At 35.1% G+C, this 23,019-nt stretch overlaps 3 protein-coding genes across 3 annotated transcripts; 2 read left to right on the forward strand and 1 right to left on the reverse strand.

Annotated features, from left to right (window-relative positions):
* The first annotated feature begins 299 nt into the window (after nt 1-299).
* LOC110729568 (4-hydroxy-tetrahydrodipicolinate synthase, chloroplastic-like) lies at nt 300-4,690 on the forward strand. The gene is made up of 4 exons (XM_021909309.1): nt 300-513; nt 645-783; nt 1,800-1,883; nt 3,408-4,690. Exons 2-4 carry the CDS (start codon nt 695-697, stop codon nt 4,333-4,335), a joined length of 1,101 nt encoding a protein of 366 aa, XP_021765001.1. The 5' UTR covers nt 300-513; nt 645-694; the 3' UTR covers nt 4,336-4,690.
* Nucleotides 4,691-5,494: 804 nt separating this feature from the next.
* Nucleotides 5,495-10,029, reverse strand: LOC110729566 (alpha-glucosidase-like). Its single transcript, XM_021909306.1, has 6 exons — nt 9,354-10,029; nt 8,276-8,970; nt 7,850-8,080; nt 7,076-7,722; nt 6,331-6,754; nt 5,495-6,084 (listed from the first exon to the last, which is right to left on the reverse strand). The coding sequence occupies exons 1-6, from the start codon at nt 9,605-9,607 to the stop codon at nt 5,594-5,596; spliced, it is 2,742 nt and encodes a 913-aa protein (XP_021764998.1). The 5' UTR covers nt 9,608-10,029; the 3' UTR covers nt 5,495-5,593.
* Nucleotides 10,030-16,954: 6,925 nt separating this feature from the next.
* On the forward strand, nt 16,955-17,641 carry LOC110729470 (receptor like protein 30-like). The gene has a single exon (XM_021909204.1). It carries the CDS (start codon nt 16,955-16,957, stop codon nt 17,639-17,641), a length of 687 nt encoding a protein of 228 aa, XP_021764896.1.
* Nucleotides 17,642-23,019: the final 5,378 nt, after the last annotated feature.

Below are 23,019 nucleotides of genomic sequence, written 5' to 3' on the forward strand. Positions count from 1 at the left end.
CGAGCTCAAATGGTTAAGTACACCATATTTTATAACTTTCTTCAATTTCTACTAAAACTCCGCACATGGAGAAATTGAAGTATTTAAAAACGAAGGGTGAAACCTGTTCATATATACTGAACTGATTGGAGCTGAAATAAACTAAATTGAATTAAATTGAACTGAGATGAGATGAATATTTTATGAGAGAAGGAAATTAAAAAGCTGAAATGAAATTAAGCTGAAGTGAACTTACTCCTCAATCCATAAAATCGAGCTCAAATAGTTAACGAGCCAATTCGTCTCATAGGCTGCATTTGGACGCATTATACACACACGAAGACCCCTTAGGGTCCTAGACACACATCTTGAGTTCTGCTGGTGCATCACTGCAGTTTCAGTGTCCCTTCCACAAAACCCTCTCATTTCCAACTTCGAAGCATCCAACCACATTTTCTTTACAAACGCCACCATTTTGGAAATTTAGGGCACTGAAATCGACGAGAAACTGCTGAAGAACATCACCTTATCTAGGTAACAAGCTCAATCTCTCTCATATTCCAAAACCCCAATTTCATCAAATTGCCACCATTTTGATATTTGTAATTCAAATTTGATTTATTGGTACCGAATTGATTAATTTTTGCTCGATTTTTTATTTTCAGGGTTAGGGTTTAGTGTAATTTTTTTTGGATTTGAGCTATTTGGTATTGAAATGTCTACTTTAACGAGTCACAAATTGTGCTTGAAAGATTCCTTTACTTTCAGCCGTCCTCGCTCTGCTTCTCCATATGCCTGTAACAGGTACCATTTTAAAATTATTTCGATTTTTTGCTATAATGTTTATATTTATATGTTGAATATAGTGTTTATTGTTTGAGGTTTAGGAGTTTGTTTTCTTGTCAGTAATTTTTGTTTATCGTTTAATTATAAAACTATTGTTGTCCTTGGAAATGATTATTTCGTATCATAGATAGATGCCGGTGACTGGTGATAGACTACATTAGGCTTTCTGTCGGAGTTCGATTGCTATTAGCTTGGGCACCTTGATTTATGAACTTGAAACTGGGGTTCCCTTTCCCATTTTTGGGTTAGGTGTCATGTTTTGTGGTTAATGATCAATATGGACCTTAGGCCTTTAGGAGATTGAGAGCATGAGGGACTTTCCCCAACTTTTTTTGGGTAAGATTATGGTTTTTGGTGGCCATTGGAGATGAGGATGACGGACAACGGGACATTTAGCAAGTGATATGGAAACATGTCAAGAGCATGATTTATAGCCTTCAATAATGGGTTTGTATGGGAGATTTTGTTTTGGTGGCTTATTTTAGATGGTCCTTTTTCGAATGCAGTTGTCATTGGAGGTTACTAAATATCCTGAAGATTCCCCCTATAGCTCAGGCAAGACTTCTCATTGGTGCTAGGAATGGGTCCATAAGTCCATTGTGATCTCTGAGCTCTAAACTTCGGGAATGTAGATTTCAATTTATACATCCCATGTGTTTCCAGGAATTATAATTTTTTTTGTGGAAATTGTGAGGGGCTTTTTAGCTTGTTTGGGAATAGAGATTTCTTTTACCTTGACTGAAATGTGTCGAATACATGAAACATGGAACTTTATTAATCCAAGGTAATAAGAATGCCAAGTTTAGGTCTTTATAGTGTGTAGATTGGGACCTTACCATTTTATGCTTGGTATTTTTATGATATGAGATTATGAGCCCAAGATTCTGTTCTCTAGATTTTTTTCCCTGCTTGTAATAAAATGTTTGTTCATCATCCAACCGTTTGTCCTTTCTTTTTTCTTTTTTCCCTTGCAGAGTGTATTTTAGGTGGAGGTCCCCGCAAGCTGCTGCCATTGCTAATTTCCATCTCCCTATGCGTAGTTATGAAGTTAAGAACAGGTAATATATCATTTTTAGTTGTAAGGGATATGTCTTGCTAAGTCTTGCCAGATAGCCTTTTTTAAAAATTTCTGAGTTTTGATTACATGTACATCTCTATTCAAGCATGTGATTCATTGAGTCTATCAGCAAGGCACAACCTAACTCTAATACATACCTCCCTCTGTTTTGAAGAAGTCAGTCAGGTATGAAATGTTTTGGAGCTTTTGGTGCACCCAGAACATGTCCCAAGTATGCTGGGCAAATTTGGTTTTACACATAATGATCTTACAACAGTCCTTGTGCATCGTTGCAAGGTCTAAGTTAGAATTTATGGGGCTTTTGTTTTAATCAATTAAGATGTATTGTCTTGTCTATCTTTTCAAAAGTACTAATAGCTTTTTGCCAAGCAACATACTTTAAGAATCTAGGGGCATATAATTTGAGAGATTGTTGATGTTCATTTGATTGGAGATTTTAATCGTTACCTAAAGTTGTTTGATTATGGTAAATAGTGTGCCAGACTGCCAGCTAGCTTGTTTCTGATGACAATGTGGCCTGGATGTTATTCAAATTAGCTGTACAGTAGTTTATCGTTTTTGGCTGAGATAATGGGGGATTGATTTTCAAAGGAGGAAAAAAAAAAAAACTCTGTACCTGCTTGATAAGCAGTGATGGGCTGAAACAGAAAAGAAGAGTCGAAAGTAGGCTTTAAGTAATTTTTATCCTACTCTGGCCCACCATATTAATGACTAGATATTTGTAATTAGTTGGCTAGCACTCGTTAGACGGAACTGTGCAATCCTTGCTGTTGAGTAATTCATTTCTCCTGAGAAAAATGTTTTCCGGGTTATTGCGATGTAGCTCTTGTTGTCGTATAGATAATAAGATGATCTTTCGATTTGCTGAAGTAGGAGCTGGCTATCCTCAGATCATAGGACACCAGGAAAGCCAATTGCTGTTCTGTATTATTGAGTTCAATAGGCAATTGCCCCAATGAACTCTGGCATGACCAACTGTTCTAGCCCTATATGCCCATTAGTCTCCTCCTGTCTTAATTTACTCGCTTAAGTGGATGCCCAGTATCAGCTTAGTTTACTTTGCAAATGAATTTGACTTTTGTATATGCTTAATAATGTTCTTGTTATGTGGTAAAGAATCAGAACTTGATAGGATTTGGGCTAGATATATACATTTCAGTGAGGCTGGATTTTAGTGAGATACAAACATGAAGATAAACCATAAACTTAATCTTTGCTGCATGTACTGATGAATGATGAGGACAATGTTATTAAATCTGTGCTGCATGTGATGATGAATGATGAGGACCATGTTACTTTTAATAAAAAGAAAAAGAAAGAGAAACAATGTGTATTTTTAAAAGCTGTGAGGTTATTGTCTCATTTTGTATCTAAAGAAGTAAATGACTATAATTACAGCATTTTCATACTCCTTCCTTTTTTACCCTTGTGAACTTCAATTAAACTTTTGGATAGCTGTTGTAGTGTAGATGTATTATAATGTTAAGTTTGGTTTTAATTTCAGGACAAATGTGGATGACATTAAGGCCTTGAGACTCATTACTGCCATTAAAACCCCATATCTACCAGATGGAAGATTTGATCTTGAGGCTTATGATGCATTAGTGAACATGCAGATCAATGGGGGTGCTGAAGCTGTTATTGTTGGTGGTACAACCGGTGAAGGGCAGTTAATGAGCTGGGACGAGCACATTATGCTTATTGGTCATACTGTCAACTGTTTTGGCAGTAGAATCAAAGTGATAGGGAACACTGGCAGCAACTCAACGCGAGAAGCAATACATGCTACTGAACAGGGGTTTGCTGTTGGAATGCACGCTGCACTTCACATCAATCCTTACTATGGCAAGACTTCCAATGAGGGTATGATTGCTCATTTTGAAAGTGTGCTCTCTATGGGGCCAGCCATTGTATACAACGTACCATCTAGAACAAGTCAAGATATTCCTCCTCAGGTGATGCATTCTCTAGCACAGAGTACTAACTTTGCTGGTGTTAAAGAATGTGTAGGTCACGAAAGAATTAAGCAATACACAGATAATAAGATTGTGGTTTGGAGTGGAAATGATGATCAGTGCCATGATTCTCGGTGGTTATATGGGGCTACTGGAGTTGTATCTGTTACTAGTAACTTAATTCCTGGCTTAATTGGGCAACTAATGTTCAAAGGGAAGAATTCATCACTTAATGCCAAGCTTATGCCTTTAATCGAGTGGCTTTTTCAGGAGCCGAACCCTATTGGCTTGAATACAGCTTTAGCTCAACTTGGAGTAGCAAGGCCAGTATTCCGCCTTCCCTATGTACCTCTTCCGCTGGAAAAGAGAATTGAATTTGTTCGTATAGTGAAGGAAATTGGGCGAGAGAACTTTGTTGGTGACAAAGATGTCCAGGTCCTTGATGATGATGATTTTATCTTGCTGGGTCGGTACTAAACTCTTTGATGTTTGTAGCAGTGCATTGTTGGTAGAATCAGGAAATGTGTGTGGAAATGCGGTTTTAGGAATATCAGCATTCTGTTTCTTCTTTCTGCTTGTTTCAGAGTTTGCTTCACTACGCTGTTAATGGTTTTTCTGTAACTTATGTAATGAGTGTCAGAATGGTAGGGGTAGATACCAAAGTTTTGTTCTTTATATTTGACTAATTTACGAGATTTTGGCCTTTGCGCTTCACTGCTCCCTTCAACTTATTCCATCCCTTGGGTCTGTGGGCATGTACAACAGCACAAGCGCTGAATTCCTCCTATGCTAATAAGATATTGCTGCAAGGATACCAGTATGTCTTCTCTTACTGATTCTTTAATAGTCCAATACTCTTGAGTACTTGTATGAATTTACTAGTTTGCCACATTATCTATTCTCATATTAGTGTCTTAAGGTTAAACGAACCTATCAAAAAGTTATTTACATTAATATGCAAAAATCACAATATAGTGCATAATTGCATTGTTTTTTTTGGACAAACATGTATATTATGAAAATGAAATGGCTAGATAATTTGAATTGGGAGGGGATAAAGGATATTGAGGTTAACGCTGGCAGGCGTGGCTCCTGGGTGGGGGTGGGTTGGCGGAGGGCGGGAGAATGTTGCTGCATTCAGGGCAATATGTTAAGGTTTTGTCTAGTTTGTGTTGGTGGCTTAATTTAAGCTGGTGCAACATAGGCGCCTGTAGGGCTGTAGCAGCTACCTCAAAACTGCATCCTTTCAAATTTGATTATGCTTAGAGTGGGTTGATAGTGGACACTGGCAAGTGACCCAAGTTGAGCTAGGTGTGTAAGGATGAGCTGTATTAGAAAAAAAATAATGAAGAAAAGGATAAGCTAGGAAAAAAAATAATAATATTATCCATTTAACTACCTGGGAATCTGGCTAAATAAAAAAAATACTTGTAATACAGTATAATTCTTTTTGTCCTTTTCTTTTTTGAAGCTTATTCATCTTGTCCTTCCCAGCTATATATATTTCTTTCTAAATCCCTTTTCTTTTTGAATTTGTGGATAATTTCTAGCCTTGATTTGCTCATTTTATTTTTTGTAGATATAAAAAGTGTTGGAATTGAGCGACTTGCCACATTAATTACTAGTAGATTGTATCTTCAGCTAGAATTGGTTATTGATATCATTGCTGATCAGTGATCACAAATTCACAATTCATAATACATGGTATTCTATTTTATTTAAACATCCAGCGAACTTAAGTAGGTTTCTTGTATCCTTTTGTTCCTTCATACTCTAACTCCAATCTGAAGTCTTGTCCTATGGGCATCCCTAGATCAGAAATTTCTGAGACAACAAAACCCCCCTGGTTGTCGGAACTCGATCTTAGTCGTAACCCTTTGTTTTTCTTTGTTACTCCAGCACCCATCTGTACTGTATATTCCTTTACCTTAACTCTTCTTTTGAGACCTAGAATGGTTATTTTATCCAAGACCAATCTCTGGCTCATTGCATATCCACTATGCACAACATGGGATGAGATTGTGCCATTGTTTGTCCCTGATTCTGCTAAAAAGCTCACCAAGCTCCATCTTTCACTCTCGCCTCCCATATTCATTTCAACCCCGTCATCTAAGAAAAGCTCCCCGGTGCTGGCTGCATGATCGCTCATAACTACCAGGAGATGGAAAGGTGTGCTCCGTGCAGCTTGAGTTGTCATGGCTTCTCCTTGCATAGCCACAATATTACCTGATATAGATCACAGGGAAAATAGGTTAGGTAGAGAAAAATCTGATCAACCTGTCCCAAACCCCCACAAATCTATATATGATGATCTCGAAAATACACAGAAGTTGGTACAAAAGGACATTTTAGAATTGAAAATTAGATTGACCTATCCAAACATAACTCGACCGACTCAGTCACATATGGAACTTTACAGACCCTGTTAATAGTTGGGGGATTCATACTGGTCCTGAGTTTCAGTCATATTACCTTCATGGATGTGAACATTGATATCGTTAGGAGGTGCACTGAGATTAATATTGCTTCCTGATGATACACTCACTGAAGAAGTGTAGTTGAAAAGATTGAACCAGTTTCCTCTTGGGAAATATGCATTAACAGATACTGCTCCAGGTTCTAGAACAGGCGAAACCATGATCCCTCTTCCGATGAGGAACTGTGAGCTAATTCCATAAGTTGCGATGTCCTCTGGAAAGGTAAAGAACAGAGGTCGCGCAATTGGGGTTCCGCTCAAGTTGGCCTCATACATCAATGTGTAGAAGTAGGGGAGGAGCTGGTAGCGGAGTCCCAACACTTTCCTTGCTGTAGTGGCAACTGATTCCCATCTATAGAGCTCCTGATAAGTAGAATCACGAGTTGAATGATCCCTCGAAAAGGGGTAGAAGGCTCCCAGCTGCATTTAAACAAACACTTCTTATAAGTAACCTAGTTGGCTAACACTACAATATGAAGTTAAGAATACAATGCAGAATACTAGCTTCATTCCTTCAATAAAAACCCATTATCTGGTCTTACTAGCTGTCTAGCCCCAATCCGAACTTTTTACCCCTTATCTGAACTTAATTGAGATGTGTGAATTTTATTGGTGTAGCAATTAGAACTTATTGAATATTATTGTATCAACTTCCTAGCCCTTATGTGAGCTTTAGTATTGAAAGTGAAAAGAATAAAATCTCTGACATACTCTGAAGATCCAAAAGTATCAGTGATATACCTGTATCCATCGACGACAAAGCTCTTCTGTTGTATTTTCAGCAAAACCACATATATCTGCTCCAATCATTGGCATCCCAAATAGTCCAAAGCTTAACATAGTCGGAATAGAATACCTCAAATCATCCCATCTCGCGGCATTATCTCCAGTCCAGTGTGCAGTATACTTCCCAGAGCCAGCAAATGTTGACCTCGAAAGTAGAAATGGCCTTTCCTTGCTGGTTGTAACGAGTGCTTCACGAGTGGCTTGAGATTCAAGAAAACCATAGAGGTTATGAACATTATAGTCCGTAACATTACCATAATGCATAGCTGTTGCTGGAATAGTCTTGCTTATAATGGGTACGCGACCTCCAGAATTATTGATCTTATATGGTGGATCATCAAGGGAAGACCCAGGGGTTGGTGCAGAAGTTATAAAGTTCGAAGCTTCATTCATGTCAATCCAGATGCCATCAAATGGAATAATATCTCGAAACCTCTTAATCTCATCAATCCAGAAATTTTTTGCAGCAGGATTCAGAAAATCAGGGAAGTAAACTGGTCCTGGCCAAACAGTTCCTAGGTAAGGCTTACCATCGCGCTTGATGAAGACATCAGCTTGCATCCCTCTGATGAGAGTTCCGTATGACTTATTTGTATTGATCCCTGTCATAAAAAACAGAACAAAACTTGGCAGATTAAAAGCTTGTGGAAGACCTGTAAACTTTCAGACAACAAAGATTCTGATAAAATCAGTCTGCTGCTGAAGTGCTGAGTTTGTCAGTTGAATTACCAGGATCCAAGATTGGAACATATCTTTGGCCGTTCTTGTGGAGTTTACTAACAAATTGCTGCATCTTGTCCTGAGGGAAGTTTACAGGATCTAGCGTAAAATCTTTGTAGGCGTCCATGTAATCTATATCAGTCCACATTACATCCAAAGGGATCTTAGCTTCTGCATACTTATCTACCACGGAATTGATCTCGTTTACATCATGATAACCCCACCGGCATTGGTGAAAACCTGAAATGTGAGAAGATTGCAAATATGTATGCTTAGTTCCCTTCAATTCATTTGCTGTTGTCAGAACTCAGAAGCAAAGTAGAGTTTGGAAGATTATAAAGTCACATTATCAAATATCATAGCAAACCTTTCATTACAGACGATGTACGTAATATACAAGAATAAGCAAGAATTTTGGATGAGTGAATGGATTACCGAAAGCCCAATAAGGCATTGGAGCAGGGCGGCCGATGAGTTTAGTGTACTGATCCACAACCGCGGCTGGTGTTGGACCAGCAAAGACGTAAAGGTCAATAATACCTCCAATCACCTTGTAAGTAATTCTATCACCAGTGTACTCAACATCCATCCCATTGCTATTCATCAGGAAAACTCCATGTGTGGAACCTACTGCCGGTGAAGACCGAACATCCATATAAAATGGGTGAGACCCATACAAGTTAAGGTCCCTATTGAAGCTAGCAATGTCTGCATTCCAGAGAGTGAGAGTCTGGCTATGAGCCAGCTGAAAGTCAGGCTTAGTGTGCTCTCCAAGACCATAGAGGTGAGCCTGTTGGGCTGGGAGGGAGGAGGAGAGTTGGAGGTACTGATCCTTGAAGACGAGGAAGGTGTTGGGATTGGATTGGATGGGAGTGGTGTCGAAGAGGATGTCGTGGTTGGATTTACGGGAGACTGAAAAACCGAAGGGGGAGGAGTGGGAAAGAGTGAAGGTAAGGTCTGAGTGAGGGTGGGAGAGGACTGTGATGTTGGATTGGTTTTGGTGTTGAAGGGTGGAAAATAGCGGTGAAGATGTTGGAGGGGGTGGGCGTGGGACGACGTCGTTGGGGATCTCCCATCTATGGTTGTTCGCGTCAGTGATTCGGATCCTCAAGGTGTCATCCTCCTCTAAGCTGCAAGGTGAGTTTGGGAGGTTAGCTTAGCCTGGAATCAGAACAAGCTGATATAAGAAATTATACAGTATATATTGTTGTGAAAATGTATAATTAATATTAATACTAATACTAATATAATGAATATAATTGGAATGAAATAAAATAATCAATCGAATAAATGAGTGCTACGTGTATTTTATTGCATATTATAAAGAAGAATTTCACATTTATATACTAATAACAATGACTTGAGTGTTACTCTATATTTGTTATTTTCGCTCTTACTGATTAAAAATTAGGAGCGTTGCATTTTAATTTCCTAGAGGATTAGTGGCTCTATTTTATTATAAATGGTTGCAATAGATTAATAAAAAAAGAACAGAAAAAATAGGTCTGAGTACCTGGCAGTGAGGCCAAGTAACTTAACATCAATGCCATAAACAGAGGAATTTCTGATAAGCTGCAACAAAGCACTCAACGACTTTCCAGAAGTATCATCAACCTTTGCATACTTAACCTCATATCCATACCCTATCATTTCATCATTTTTATGTTCTGATGCCGTTGCTCCTACGACCGTCATGCTCAACACTAGCAGTACCACTACTGCTAGTGTCGAGCAGGCGAGTTGCGGCGACACCTTAGACCGTGCCATATGCCTTATTGGCTGCTCCCTTCCTCTACGATCAATATATCTAGTTTTGGAGACTTTCAGAAAGACCAATACTGAATGATTCTTTCTGAAAACAAAGTAAATTTATAAGGAGTTGTGCTAATACAATTGGTAACAACTACTGTATGAACTATCTAGTCACAAATTTCAAGAATTGGCCCTCATTTCAAGCTTATTTTCACGAAAACAATAATAATCGAGATACAACAAAAGCCACCATATCATCAGATCATAGTCATCAGATATGGGTACTTTTTGGATTTACTATAATTAAATTGATGAATAAATAAGCAATCTGTTTTAAAAAAAGTACTCTACTATAATTAGCTGAATGAACAATAAACAATTTTAGCCATATTCAGAAATTGACAAGATAAAAGTAAATATTGTTATGGTTTGTTATAACTTTAATACAATTGTGATGATGCAAAGTTATTGAGTTATTTAATTATTTATAATTCTAATTTAATTGAAAAAAAGTACTAGTAAATGGTTTGTTTGGTCAACTTTGAGTGCAAATTCCAATTGGTGATAAGCTCTTTTGACTACTACGCACAACACCCAATTAAATAGCAACACATGTCACAGATTGGCCCACAAGCCCACTAATATCAATGTTATCCAATAGGCCCAATGGCTTTTTTTTTTTTTTTTTTTTTTTTTTTTTTTTTTTTTTTTTTGGTAATTGGCATGCTTAATGGACCATAGACCCACAAATCCACAATGAGGTAGTGAAAGAATAGCGGGACCCACAAATATTCATTTTAGTTCAGCTTAGTTCTAAAAAGTTCAGTTCAGTTCAGCTGATTTCAGTTAATGAGAACAAGCCCTAAGTCTATAATCGATTGGGAATTTACTAATTTAGGCTTAAGGCTAAGAAAAACTATCATCAGACCAGTTAATAAATTCTAGAATTGGTTAAACAAACCATATCAAATTAAAGTAAGATGGGTTGCGTTAAGCAGTTTTATTTTTCACAATAAAATTTTTCTTAAAAAAAAAAACCTTCATATAACTATGGTATTAGAATTGAAAATTTCTATTTCTAACATCATGGTTTTATATACACTTTTAATACCTCCTACCTTAAAAAATGTGAAGACATAAAATTTTGCTTGTAAACCTTTAATTAGCTTAGTCCCTTTATGTTTGCCCCAACCTTAAATTAGTTTCTATAGTTTACTTACTTCATCACTTATTAATATTTTGATAGAAAATAATAGTGGGTCCAAAATACCCTTTTTGAAAGGAAAATAGTGGTCCTTATATAATGTGAAGTAAAATAAAAACTTCATCTCAAAAAGAAAAGTAGAGCAAAAATTAAGGACAGAGGGAATAGCAGGATAAGTCTCATATATACCTTATATCATTCAATTTTAAAAAAGATTTATTACAATTTTACTTCCACATCCACAAATTAATAATAATGATTCAAGAAATCTGACAACTTTTTCATAATTTCATAAAAAATACACCATAGGATTTGCTTTAAAAGTGATAAACAAATGACATTATTATATATATATATATATATATTAATTCGTATAAGATTACAATTTCCAACCACACCATTCTTGCTAAAGGGATGCAAATATCTTCTCCCTAATACTTACTCGTACTACATAATAGCATGAAGATCTCACATGCATGTAATAATCAAAATCAGAAATGTGACACAACTTAACTTATTATTGATGAATATATATACATATGATGATTTTAATATAAACCCAATATAGCAAACAACAATAAAACTTACTTGGAAATGGATCGCCTTGAAGAAAACCTCGTTTCGACGAAAATGTCATATATAGAATACTGCTGTTGTATGTGTAATTGCTACGTACAGTTGCTAGGCTGCTTATATAGTAGGAAAAGGGACGCAAGTAAAGCCCATGGTATTGAAATACATTGTTGCTTGATATCGTACAAATGGAGTAGTGGTATTTAGGTGCGTATGTATTTAGGTTGGAAGAAATCGAAATTGGGCTCTAGTGATTAGTGAAGCTGGAAATGTGTAAAGCATTCTACAATGGAGTGCAAGCAATGTCTCGATCAGTAAATGGGATATGCCAAGATTAAATCCCAAAATCTGTATAAAAGCATTTTTTTATTTTGGAATATTTCAAAATAACCTTCCGTCTCACATCTATGTACCATTTTATATACTTCTTTCCATTTTCAATATACTTGTCTGATCATGAATAACTGTGTCAATGTATTACTATTAATAAAATGAAATTAATATTTGGAAATTTATCAGAAAAATCTTTTTAAGTGGTTAATTTAGTTACAAAGGTCCTTATATAAAAAAGTGACAAATAAGGTTATTTTATCACACTTAGGTTATGGTCGTTTGACCAAATTCCGGTCATTGACTTATTATTATTATTATTATTATTATTTTTAATTTCGGCCAAATCAACCTTCAAAAATTTCTCTCTCTTTTCTCCTTTTCCCTCCAACTCAACTCTTATTTCTCCTTTATCCCTCCTCTCCGCCAACCCTAATTATTAAGAAACATCAATTCAACAATATTCGAATTTAGTCCGTCCCATTAAAATTAAAGAAATTTGAATCACATATTCAAATCAAGTGAAAACTTTGTTGTTAATATAATGTGGGTTGAATATAATAATCCCAAAAAAGTGGAAAAAGAATTTTTAAAAAAGATTTTTTAAATGTATTTTTGGTTGGAAAAAAAGTCACTGACCAGAATCCGGTTAAAGGACCCTATTTACAACCCACTTGTGATAAAAGGACCTTATTTGCCGCATTTTTTTTAATACAAAGACCTTTACCACAAAGTCGACCTCTTAAAATGACTTTTTTGACCATTTTTCCTTAATATTTCACGAAATATATATTTAAATGAAGATAACAATATTTATATTGAGAATAATTTACGGTTAAAATTTAAAATTTGACCTTCAATGGAGAAGCATGCATACCATTAGACTATTAGAGGATTGGAAGAAAGTCTGATTATTCTTTACATTAGTAGTCCTTCTCATCATGTAAAATTTATATTTTTGCTCTTTTTAGACGGTATTTTTTAATTTATAATAGCATTAAGTGAGATATAATCTTTACAAATATTGTTAACTTAAGAATTCTGTAGTGGATACAATCATCAATTAACCTATATTAAAAGCGAATCTACAATAACACTTGTCACAATATCATTAATAATTTTCCCTCCTTTTTGCATTTTTTTTTTTTTTGCCAAATTTTAATGACTTCCATTTTATAAGCTACAATAATACTTATTTCTATTTTGACAACATATCTAATCCAATCATACTCAATTAATATATATTTTTTTTTAACATATATTCTATATACTATTAATCTTTTCGTTACAAATTTACAAACATAGATTAAAAATAAGGTATTGAAATATATCATTGTCCAAGATTATTATAATATTAAGGAGTATCAATTTTTTCCTCCAAGGGGTGTCCGTTCGGTTTTCGGTTTGGATTTAGTCCAAATCCGATCCAATCCGAAATATAATTCGGTTTTCAAATTTCCAATCCGATCCGATCCGAATTTCTCTCTTGATCCAATCCGATCCGAATTTCTCTCTTGATCCAATCTGAATTAAAATTCGGTTATTTGGATCCGATCCGAAAATCCGAATTATAATACATTATTTTTTAGCGTCTAATACAATTATGAAAATAAAGCTTTACTATAAATAAAAGTCTTCAAAATCACGATTAAAATAAATAGTTCAACGTCAAGTCATTAATTAATTAATACAAAATCTCTCTAATTTATTTTATGTAATAGTAAGTATTTGAGCTAAACTTCAAAATATACAGAAATCCATATTTATACAAGCTTAATTTTATAATTCGGATTTCGGTTTGAATTGGATCCCATTAGGGTCAATCCAATCCAATCCGAAAATTCGAATTTCCAAAAAATCTCAATCTTATCCGATCCGATTTAAAGTTCGGATTCGATCCGAATTGATAATTCGGTTTGGATTGGATTGGATTTCGGTTTTTATCCAAATTATGGACACCCCTAATCATTTGGCAATAAAATTTATTTTAGTTAAAAATAGAAAAATCATTTTGGTAGAGTAATTTGTATGAATCTTAAAATTATACACAACGTCTATACAAACAACTTCACAAAATTATTTTATTATATTATACTCCCTCCGTTTTTTATAGACTAGAATTGGATTTGCACATTTGCCGAGACACAACTTTAATTATCAACATATTTTATTAGAGATTATTAAAAATTATGATAATATATATATATATATATATATATATATATATATATATATATATATATATATATATATATATATATATATATATATATATATATATATATATAAGCTGACAATATGACAAATCCAACAACATATTATATTATCATATTTATATTGTATATTGATAAAATAAATTAAGTAAATGATGACACATGAATAGTGTAAAATATTTTAACTCAACATATATTGAAAACTTCAATCTAATTACTCTACACATTTTATGCAATATGATTATTAAAATTAAAATAAAAACCGCTACTACTCACTATGAATATATTTTTAAAAAGTTGATTACGGAATACTAATTATCCTAAAGTAATATAAAATCAACTAAATTTTCATTTAATGCCGGTCAAAGTGTGTCAACAAAAATATAAGGGCGAATGTATATGAGTTCGTATACGGGTACTAACTTTTTTTTTAAGACATATACGGGTACTAACCTAAGCTTATAATTTCATTTTCTTATATTAAACCTAATAGCTTCTAAATTTCTATTACTAAATTATTTTTTATAAAATAATTCAAAATAATAACCTTTACGCATTTGGTATAAATTAAAATTCAAGTTATTTGTCTCAAATATTTTTTTTTGAATAAACTATTGTTAAATTAACAACCAAACTTATTCCCCTCAAAAAAAAAAAAAAAAAAAAAAACCATTCTTTATAATTTTTGTTGTAAAGTTAATTATAATCGTGCATGGCATGGAACTTAACCTAGTTTCAAAGTAAAGACTTTTTAGTTGTTATATACACTTTACTTGAAGATGATAAAAATAATGGTAATTAACTAATCATACTAATCACATGGAGACATTATCTACCAATTCAATCTGGCATATTTTACCGATTAAACAAATGCTCATTGTATATTGGTAAATGGTAATAAACTAATAAAGTAATAATACAACCCTGATGCTTACATATACTACGTATAATCCATTTTTGTTTTTTTTAATTGGAATTGATTTAGGAATGCATGGGAGGTTTAACTAATGTTTGTTTTTATTTTTATTTATTTATTTATGGAATCTTTAACTTAAATTTTTTTCTCTAGGTCCTTAATTGAGGTACCACAATTTTGCGTTAGTGGTTGTGTACTTGTAAGAGTGAGTTAGGAATAAGCTTGATAGCTAGTACTCCATTATGTACGTGTGTTCATTGGAAGTTCGAAACATCTATACTATATATTAAAAAGCGTTCCTACAGAATTTAGGTGGCACGTGGCGATCTCCTCAAGGCATTCCTAAAGAAGTTTAGGTGCTACGTGGCGCTTTCCTCATTTAATCTAATTTTCACTCCATGTCTAAAAACATGGTTCTTATAAGATTTGAACCAACAACCTCAAGTTTAAATTTCAACGTGTTAGCCACTAAGCTAATACCATATTACATGTCATTCAATCAAAAATAAATATTAATAAAGATTTTTATCATAAATATAATGCAGTAACTCGGGGCATTGCCCGGGCCTAACACTAGTTACATTTGAAAAGAAAAGTCAGTAAGTCATGAACCAAAACAAACGGTGAGAAGACTTTGAAATTCAATGTTGTCATGAACCAAATCAAACGGCAAGACGACTTTGAAAAGTCAGTAGGCACACGACTTTGAAATTCAATGTTGTCATGAACCAAATCAAACGGCAAGACGACTTTGAAAAGTCAGTAGGCACACACATCATAGGATTAGACCAGTCAATCGGGTCGGAGTCGGGCCACTTCGGGTCATGGTCATTTTGGTCGGGTCACTTTAGATCACAGGCCAAGAATTGTTCACTTCTAATTTAATTAAATTTTGCCTACTTTTTAAAAATACTTGATTTTTCAAACTTCTTTGGTATTTATTTTCAATTCAACATTTTGTTCGTTCGGGTTTGATCCCAATTTCTCATACTCCCTCCTTGTTTTTTTAATTGTTACACTTTGACCGTCACAGAGTTTTAGGCAATTTAATTGACTTAAATAAAATAAGAGGTAAGTGGGGTAGTTGGAGTATTAAAAAATCGTAAAAGAAAAATAGTGAGGTTAATAATTTATTGAAAAATAATGAATGTGAGAGGAAAGATATAATAAAAAAGTAGTAGCGGATTTGGGTGGGGACCATGAGAGAAGAGATATATAATATTTTAATGTAACTTTTTGCCAAAAAAGGAAGTGTAACACTTAAAAAAACACGGCCGGAAATGAAAAGTGTAACACTTAAAAAAACACGGAAAGAGTAGTGAGAAACAAAACAAAATTTGTTTCTTTGTTAGGAATATTAGGAAAATATTTATCTCATATCTTGTACATATTTATTGTATATTTAGTTTCCTAGTTTATAGGTATAATTATCTTGAGATATCTTTTGATATTCCTTAGGAAACTATGTACTATATATGATGAATGAATGAATGAATGAGGGTCTCTAAACTATCTCTTGGAAAACCAAAAAGCAGAAAACTGTAGCTACTAGTTCTGCAGATGCGGATTATCGCTCTATGGCCATTATTACTCATGAGTTGAAGTAGTCTTGGCAAACAGGTCATTCGGGTCGGGTTCGGGTCGGGTCAAGTTCGGGTCAGCAAATGTTGGGGTCGGGTTCGGGTCGAGTCGGGTCGACTCAGGTTTCGAGTCAAATTCAGATCAGCACTTCGGGTCAAGTTCGGGTCATGCCAAGTTCGGGTCGGGTTAAGTTCGGGTCGAGTCTTTTCGGGTCGGGTCAATATTTAAGCTCAATTTTCGGGTCAATTTCGAGTCGGGTCAATTTCGGGTCGAGTCAACTCGGGTCGGGTCTATTCGGGTCAAGTTTGTGTTGGGTCACCAAAATAAATTCACTTAAAAAAAAATAGTTGGAAAAATAAAGTAAAATCGTTAAAAAAAAAAAATCGTGAGTACCTATTACTTAGAAAATAAAGAAGCCTTAAAACAAGTAGTTCACCATTTCATCCTATTCTCTTATTATTTGGGTCAATTCGGGTTAAAATTGGGTCGGGTCACTTCGGGTTTCGGGTCATTTCGGCTGCAGCAACCGTACCGGCCATGTCATCATGCTTAATCTTCCAGCTTATGCCAATGGGTACATGAGTTATCTGGAAGGTAAGTTGGACCCTTCCCTGTTTGAGCTAACTCATTTGAAATATTTGGACCTTAGTAAAAATGGTTTCTTCCAGACTATACCCAGTTCCATAGATTCCCTCACTGAGTTAGAGTACCTCAATTTATCTAGTGCTGGCTTTTTTGGTGAAATTCCTCCCCAACTCGGAAACCTTTCCAAATTAGCATCTCTTGATCTCCGTTTTTATTATGATCCTCTTAGTTTTGATGGGATTGCTGTTAACAACCTCACTGCTAAAAGCTTACGGTGGATGTCTGGTCTAACATTGTTGAGAGAACTCCACCTTAGTGAAGGTAGTAATCTTAGTGAAGCCACCGATTGGGTCCAAACCATCAACAATCTTCCTTCCCTTAGAAAACTTTACTTGGATGAATGTCAGCTTCCTGCTACATTTTCATCATCATCACTTTCATACATCAATTCCTCATCCTCTCTTCGTGTTGTTAGCCTTTCTTTTAATGATTTCAATGACTCTTCGATATTCAAGTGGTTGTTCAATTTGAGTAGAAATGGTGACCAACTTGAATATCTTGACCTTTCTTGGAACTCACTTTCAGGGCCTATTCCAAATTCATTTGGGAAGTACATGCAGTCCCTTTCTGAAAGTCTAACTGGCTAATACAAGAGGGGGGGGGGGGGTGAATTGTATTTGAGATGAAATCTAAAAACTTTTGCGAAATTTAACTAAATGAAATAATGACGAGAGAAGATATAGGCTTTTCTAAATTTCCACTATGTAATCAAACTCTTTACAAGTGAAGATTCAAACCCGTTAACAAGTTCCACAAATTAGGAACTTGTTCCCAACTCTCACAGAAGCCTTCAGCAGCGAAGCTTCCTTGACCTCACCTTACACAAACTCACAATCCCAAACCCCAAAGTGCTTCAATACAATCTGTAATTACAAATACCTATTACACTCAAGAATATATGAAGGAAAATAACTCTCTTTATGTTATTAGGTTGCTACTGGAATTTTTATGCTCAAGAGTTGTGTTTTTCTGAGATAGTTTGCATGAGTATTTATAGAGAAGGCTTAGTCATTAACCTCCACTATAATCACGTCCACATGGCAACACCCCACTAACAACTTGTGGAGTTATCTTGATAGATGGTGATCAAGAAGGAGGTTTCCTAGCCTTATCTCACTAATCCACTATCTCAACAACTTGATAAACATTAGCTTTGATAAAACCGTATAATCAGAGATTTTCACAACAAAGAAAACTGCTTGCTAACTTTATCAAAAATTTGTTTTAAAAAGATTTTATTTTAAAAAGGATTTTATTTGAAAAGATAAATTAATTATTTATATTAAAACAACTAGATAATTATCTTAGATAATTATCTTTTATTCGAAAATAGATGACTAGATAAAACTTTTATAAATTATCTTTTTCCTTAAGAAATTATCTTTTAAAACTAACTTTTATTCCAGTAGTCTTTTTAATAACATAAGTCATTGAGTTCCTTTCTGACTTTATATTATTGAGTGCTCACAATTAAAACTAGAACGTGAGATTTGCATGAGGCTTTTTAGAGAATGTTACTCCGCATCCAAGTTCCTACTCCGGAACGAACTTTGCTTGAACCCTTTATTCACCAAAGACTCAAAACATTCATTAGTTGAGTTTGTCAATTTGTCCATCAAAACCAAAAGGCTCAACAAATTCCCCCTTTTTGATGATGACAAACATTGACAAACTTAGGTAAATAAAATCATCCAGGCATGCAACAAAAATTTAAAGCAAGACATGAAAAAAAAAACAAACAAAGTAATTAAAGAACTTAGAAAAATACTAAAAAGTATTTGTTTTAACAAGACTGAGCAAAAGAAAAAATTAACAAAGACTTTAAAAACTTAGATTACTAGGACTTTATTGAGTTAACTGAACTTAGCAAAAGTTTGTACCTTCGATGTGTGAGTTCCTTGGTAAACACCTTAGCCACCATGAAGTTTGTCTTTTCCCCCTTTTGGCATTATCAAAAGATTGAAAAAAAACATTTTGCTATACTCCCACTAGACTACGTAGGGAATAGTGAGCTCAAATAATGCAAGGCAAAAATAAGTTAGGTATTAAATTATCAGCAAACACACACAATCATATGAAAAGTACGAGCCAAGTTCCCATAGACGAAAATCAAAAGCAGGAAAGAGTAGCAAGAGTTAAGAATTACAAACTGAAATCCAAATGAAACAAGCAAAAGCAAACGAAATTAAAAGTGACAAGTTCGAAATTGCAATTATGGGGAATAGGTAGGTTCATCAGCTGGGTTTATTGGGTCATTAGAAGCTTCCTCCACTTCTTCAAAAGCCACCCTGTTAATCGTCTCCAATATCTCCTGAGTGCTATGCAGTATGTTCTTCTCAGCAGCATCAACCTTGTTCTCCATCCCAGTAAAACTATTTGCCTGAGTGTCTGCCACAGCCTGCACTTGGCGTTGAAGAGAAGTCAACTGCTTTGCCATTTCCTCCAGCTTTGTGCTCACTATCTTTGTCAGCTGCTCCATTACTGCTTTCACCTGTTGAATATCAAAAACAGAAGCATTTGTTCCAGAGAAGGCAGCAAAGCCTGTAGGCTGCGACGTAGGAAAAGCTGGGGAGGGAGAGGGAGAAGTCTGTTTTGGAGGTGAAACAGGAGTGGAAGAGGGTTTAGCTTGTTTTGGGGGGGATTCATGAACAGAAGATGGCTCAGAAGCAAAAGGAACTTGTGTAGGGGTAAAATCAGGGTCAGAGTGATCTGAAGAACTAATGTCTTCAATAATCACAGGCTTTAGAGTAGAAATAGTAGGTTTGAAAATTTTCCTCTTACTCCTCCTGAGTTCCCCTTTAAAAGGGAGGTCAAGACTCTCACTTTCTGAACTAGATTCCCCCTCACTCTGAGTCTCCTCTTCTTTCTCAGATTTTGCCTCCTGTGGTTCCCCCTCAGAAATTTCTTCCTCCTCTTTGTCTTCCTCTCCTTTTTCTTTACTTTCTTCTTTTTCAGATTCACTTTCCTCCTCTTCTGACTCACTTGTATCTCCTTCTACAACCTGTGTTTTCCCTTTTCCACTATTTTTCTCCTCTCCTCCTCTAGTCAAGAAAGTAATTATCCCACTCTCAAGTTTAAGGCTCAGGCGAAGCAAATATTGCTCCGAAAGAATGTTCTCAGGTTTAATATAAGTGGGTGACTCACTTTCAACATCAATCCCAAAAGACTTAAACAACACAGTAAGGAGAGATCCATATGGAATAGTAGTTTTAGCAGCATAGAAAACCAAATGTTCAATCATCAGTTTTGGAAAGTTTATTTTTATTTTCCGAGCAAGACAAAAGATGATGGTTGCATCTAGTAAGGATACTGTGCTTCGTTTTTGCAAACGGGGAACAATGCCTCTCCATGTGAAATTGAACAGTAATTTGTGAAGAGGAGTGAGTATGTTATGATGTGAAGTCTTGCTTTTCGGGTTTCCACCTATAAATTTGATTATTCTATTCTCATCATAATGCCCAATTTGCACAATTTGTTTGTGTTTTAGGTACGAACTATAGCCAGAGGTGGGGACTTGAAACAAGTTCCCTAAATATGCAACATCAAAATGAATGTGAGTATCTTTGACTGTAGCCGTGCATACACCATTGTTGTGTTTGAAAGTATTTTTAAATTCAAACAGAAGCTTAGGGTAAATTGGATAGTGAGAACAATTTTGGAACAAATGCACCCATTCTTGATAATCAATTAAGGAGATGAATTCGGAGAACTTACTTGCCGTACACCAGTCATAATTGATGTGATAGCCGTGAGTGTAGTTCCAAGATGGAAACTTTTGAGAGCTTCGCCTCTTTCTGTCGCCTCCTTTCACGGTTGTAGTCTTTCTCTTTGTTTGAGCTTGTGGGTGAACGACGACAAGTGGGACTGGTTCAGGGGAGCCGTCAGCAGAGGAAGGTTTGGGAGGAGGTATTCGGGTTTTTAGTGGTTTCGGTGTTGAGTTTAGGTTGGTTTTCATGGTTATGAAGGTGAGTTGAAAGGAAGGAGAAGATGAATAGTGTGAATAGGAAGGAGAGAGAGTGAGGCCGGTTTTTATGAGGGTGTATGGAGAAGTCAATTTGATGTGATTGGTGAGGGTGGAGTGTTAAAGAAAAAGAGTTTAATTGGGAAGGGTGAGAAAAAGTGACGGTTTATACGGTGAGGTAGTAGAGTAGTTTTAGAGGCAGTAGGATTTTAATAGGGTGGATTAATTGCAATAGTCAAACTTAACACAATAAAAGATAAACTTTTAAAAGATAAGAAATATACGGAAAGTAAGGAGTAGTGAATATACTAGCTCCTTATCTTACGAAAAAAAATCTTTTTGTATTTTTGAATTATATGAGGAATAGAAAAAGAATTGAACATAAAAAAATAAGGAAGGAAAAAGATAAGAATAAAAAATAAGGAAAAAAAAATAATAACAAGAAGGAAAATAGATAGAAATTTTTTTTAAAAGATAGATAAGTGCAAATTGATCGTAAATTATGATGATAATTTACGTGATCATGATACAGAGAATAAAGAATGATGAAAAGGGAACTTGAAACAACATGGCTCAATATTTTTAACATATTAAAAGTATGTATAAGTGACTTTTCAATACTTCACAAATCTTTCCCCTGGGTAATTTCAGCTGTGTTATGCACACAAGATTGAGCATAGCATTGTTAGTTACATCCGATTTTACCTTAGGGGTTCCAAACAAAAATCACTTTAGCCGTAGCATCCCCAATTCCACACGCATCTTTTCAAACTTGTCTCTGCTTAAAGGCTTAGTTAATATATCAGCAATTTGACATTCAGTAGAAATAAAATCTAGCTTAATTAAGCCCTTTTCAACATTATCTTTCAAAAAGTGATGCCTTACATGTATATGCTTAACTTTAGAGTGTTGTACTGGATCTTTAGAGATGCAAATGGCACTTGTGTTATCACAATGAATAGGAACGCACTCTAAAATAATGCCATAGTCACGCAACTGTTGTTTTATCCATAGCAATTGAGAGCAACATGCAGCAGCAGCCACATATTCTGCTTCGGCAGTGGATAGAGCAACAGTGTTTTGTTTCTCGGAACTCCAAGAAACCATGCAAGAGCCTAAGAATTGGACCATACCTGACGTGCTTTTACGATTTACTAAATCTCCTGCATAGTCAGCATCAGCATATCCTCTTAGGTCAAATGAGTAACTTTTTGGATAGAACAGACACAAGTCTTCCGTCCCTTTTAAGTATCGTAGAATCCTTTTGACGGCTGTTAGATGCGATTCCTTTGGATCTGATTGAAATCTTGCACAAAGACCTACACTAAACGAAATGTCAGGTCTGCTAGCAGTTAAATATAACAAGGAACCAATCATACCTCTGTATTTTGTTTGGTCCACACGAGTTCCCTTGGGGTCTTGGTCCAACCTTGTGGTTGTTCCCATGGGAGTGTGGTTTATCTTTGTGCTTTCCATACTGTATTTTTTCAATAACTCCTTCACATATTTCTGCTGATGGATCATTATTCCTTAGTTAGTTTGCTTAATTTGGAGCCCAAGGAAGAAGTTGAGTTCCCCCATCATGCTCATCTCAAACTCACTGCTCATTAAATCGGCAAAGTACTTGCACAAGGATTCATTAGTTGCACCGAAAATAATATCATCAACATAAATTTGTACAATTAATAAATGAGTTCCTTTTGATTTTAAGAACAAAGTTTTATCAACTTTTCCTTTTTTGAAACCATTTTGTAAAAGGAATTTAGAAAGTCTTTCATACCAGGCTCTTGGAGCTTGTTTTAATCCATACAGTGCTTTATCAAGCTTAAAAACATGGTTAGGAAAGTTTGGATCCTCAAATCCAGGTGGTTGTTCAACATAGACGTCTTCCTTTAAAAAACCATTTAAAAAAGCACATTTGACGTCCATTTGATAAAGTTTAAAACCCATAAATGCAGCAAATGCAATTAAAATACGAATTGCTTCTAATCTAGCTACAAGAGC

The sequence above is a fragment of the Chenopodium quinoa genome, unplaced genomic scaffold (genome assembly GCF_001683475.1).
Source record: "Chenopodium quinoa cultivar QQ74 unplaced genomic scaffold, ASM168347v1, whole genome shotgun sequence".
Classification (NCBI taxonomy): Eukaryota; Viridiplantae; Streptophyta; class Magnoliopsida; order Caryophyllales; family Amaranthaceae; genus Chenopodium; species Chenopodium quinoa.

Coding starts and splice junctions, on each gene's coding strand:
- LOC110729568 (XM_021909309.1), top strand. CDS start 695: ATGTCTACTTTAACGAGTCACAAATTGTGCTTGAAAGATTCCTTTACT. Junction 784..1,799: donor TCTCCATATGCCTGTAACAG/GTACCATTTTAA, acceptor TTTCCCTTGCAG/AGTGTATTTTAGGTGGAGGT. Junction 1,884..3,407: donor AGTTATGAAGTTAAGAACAG/GTAATATATCAT, acceptor TTTTAATTTCAG/GACAAATGTGGATGACATTA.
- LOC110729566 (XM_021909306.1), bottom strand. CDS start 9,607: ATGGCACGGTCTAAGGTGTCGCCGCAACTCGCCTGCTCGACACTAGCA. Junction 8,081..8,275: donor AATGCCTTATTGGGCTTTCG/GTAATCCATTCA, acceptor CTCACATTTCAG/GTTTTCACCAATGCCGGTGG. Junction 6,755..7,075: donor TTTGTCGTCGATGGATACAG/GTATATCACTGA, acceptor GTTTAAATGCAG/CTGGGAGCCTTCTACCCCTT.
- LOC110729470 (XM_021909204.1), top strand. CDS start 16,955: ATGCTTAATCTTCCAGCTTATGCCAATGGGTACATGAGTTATCTGGAA.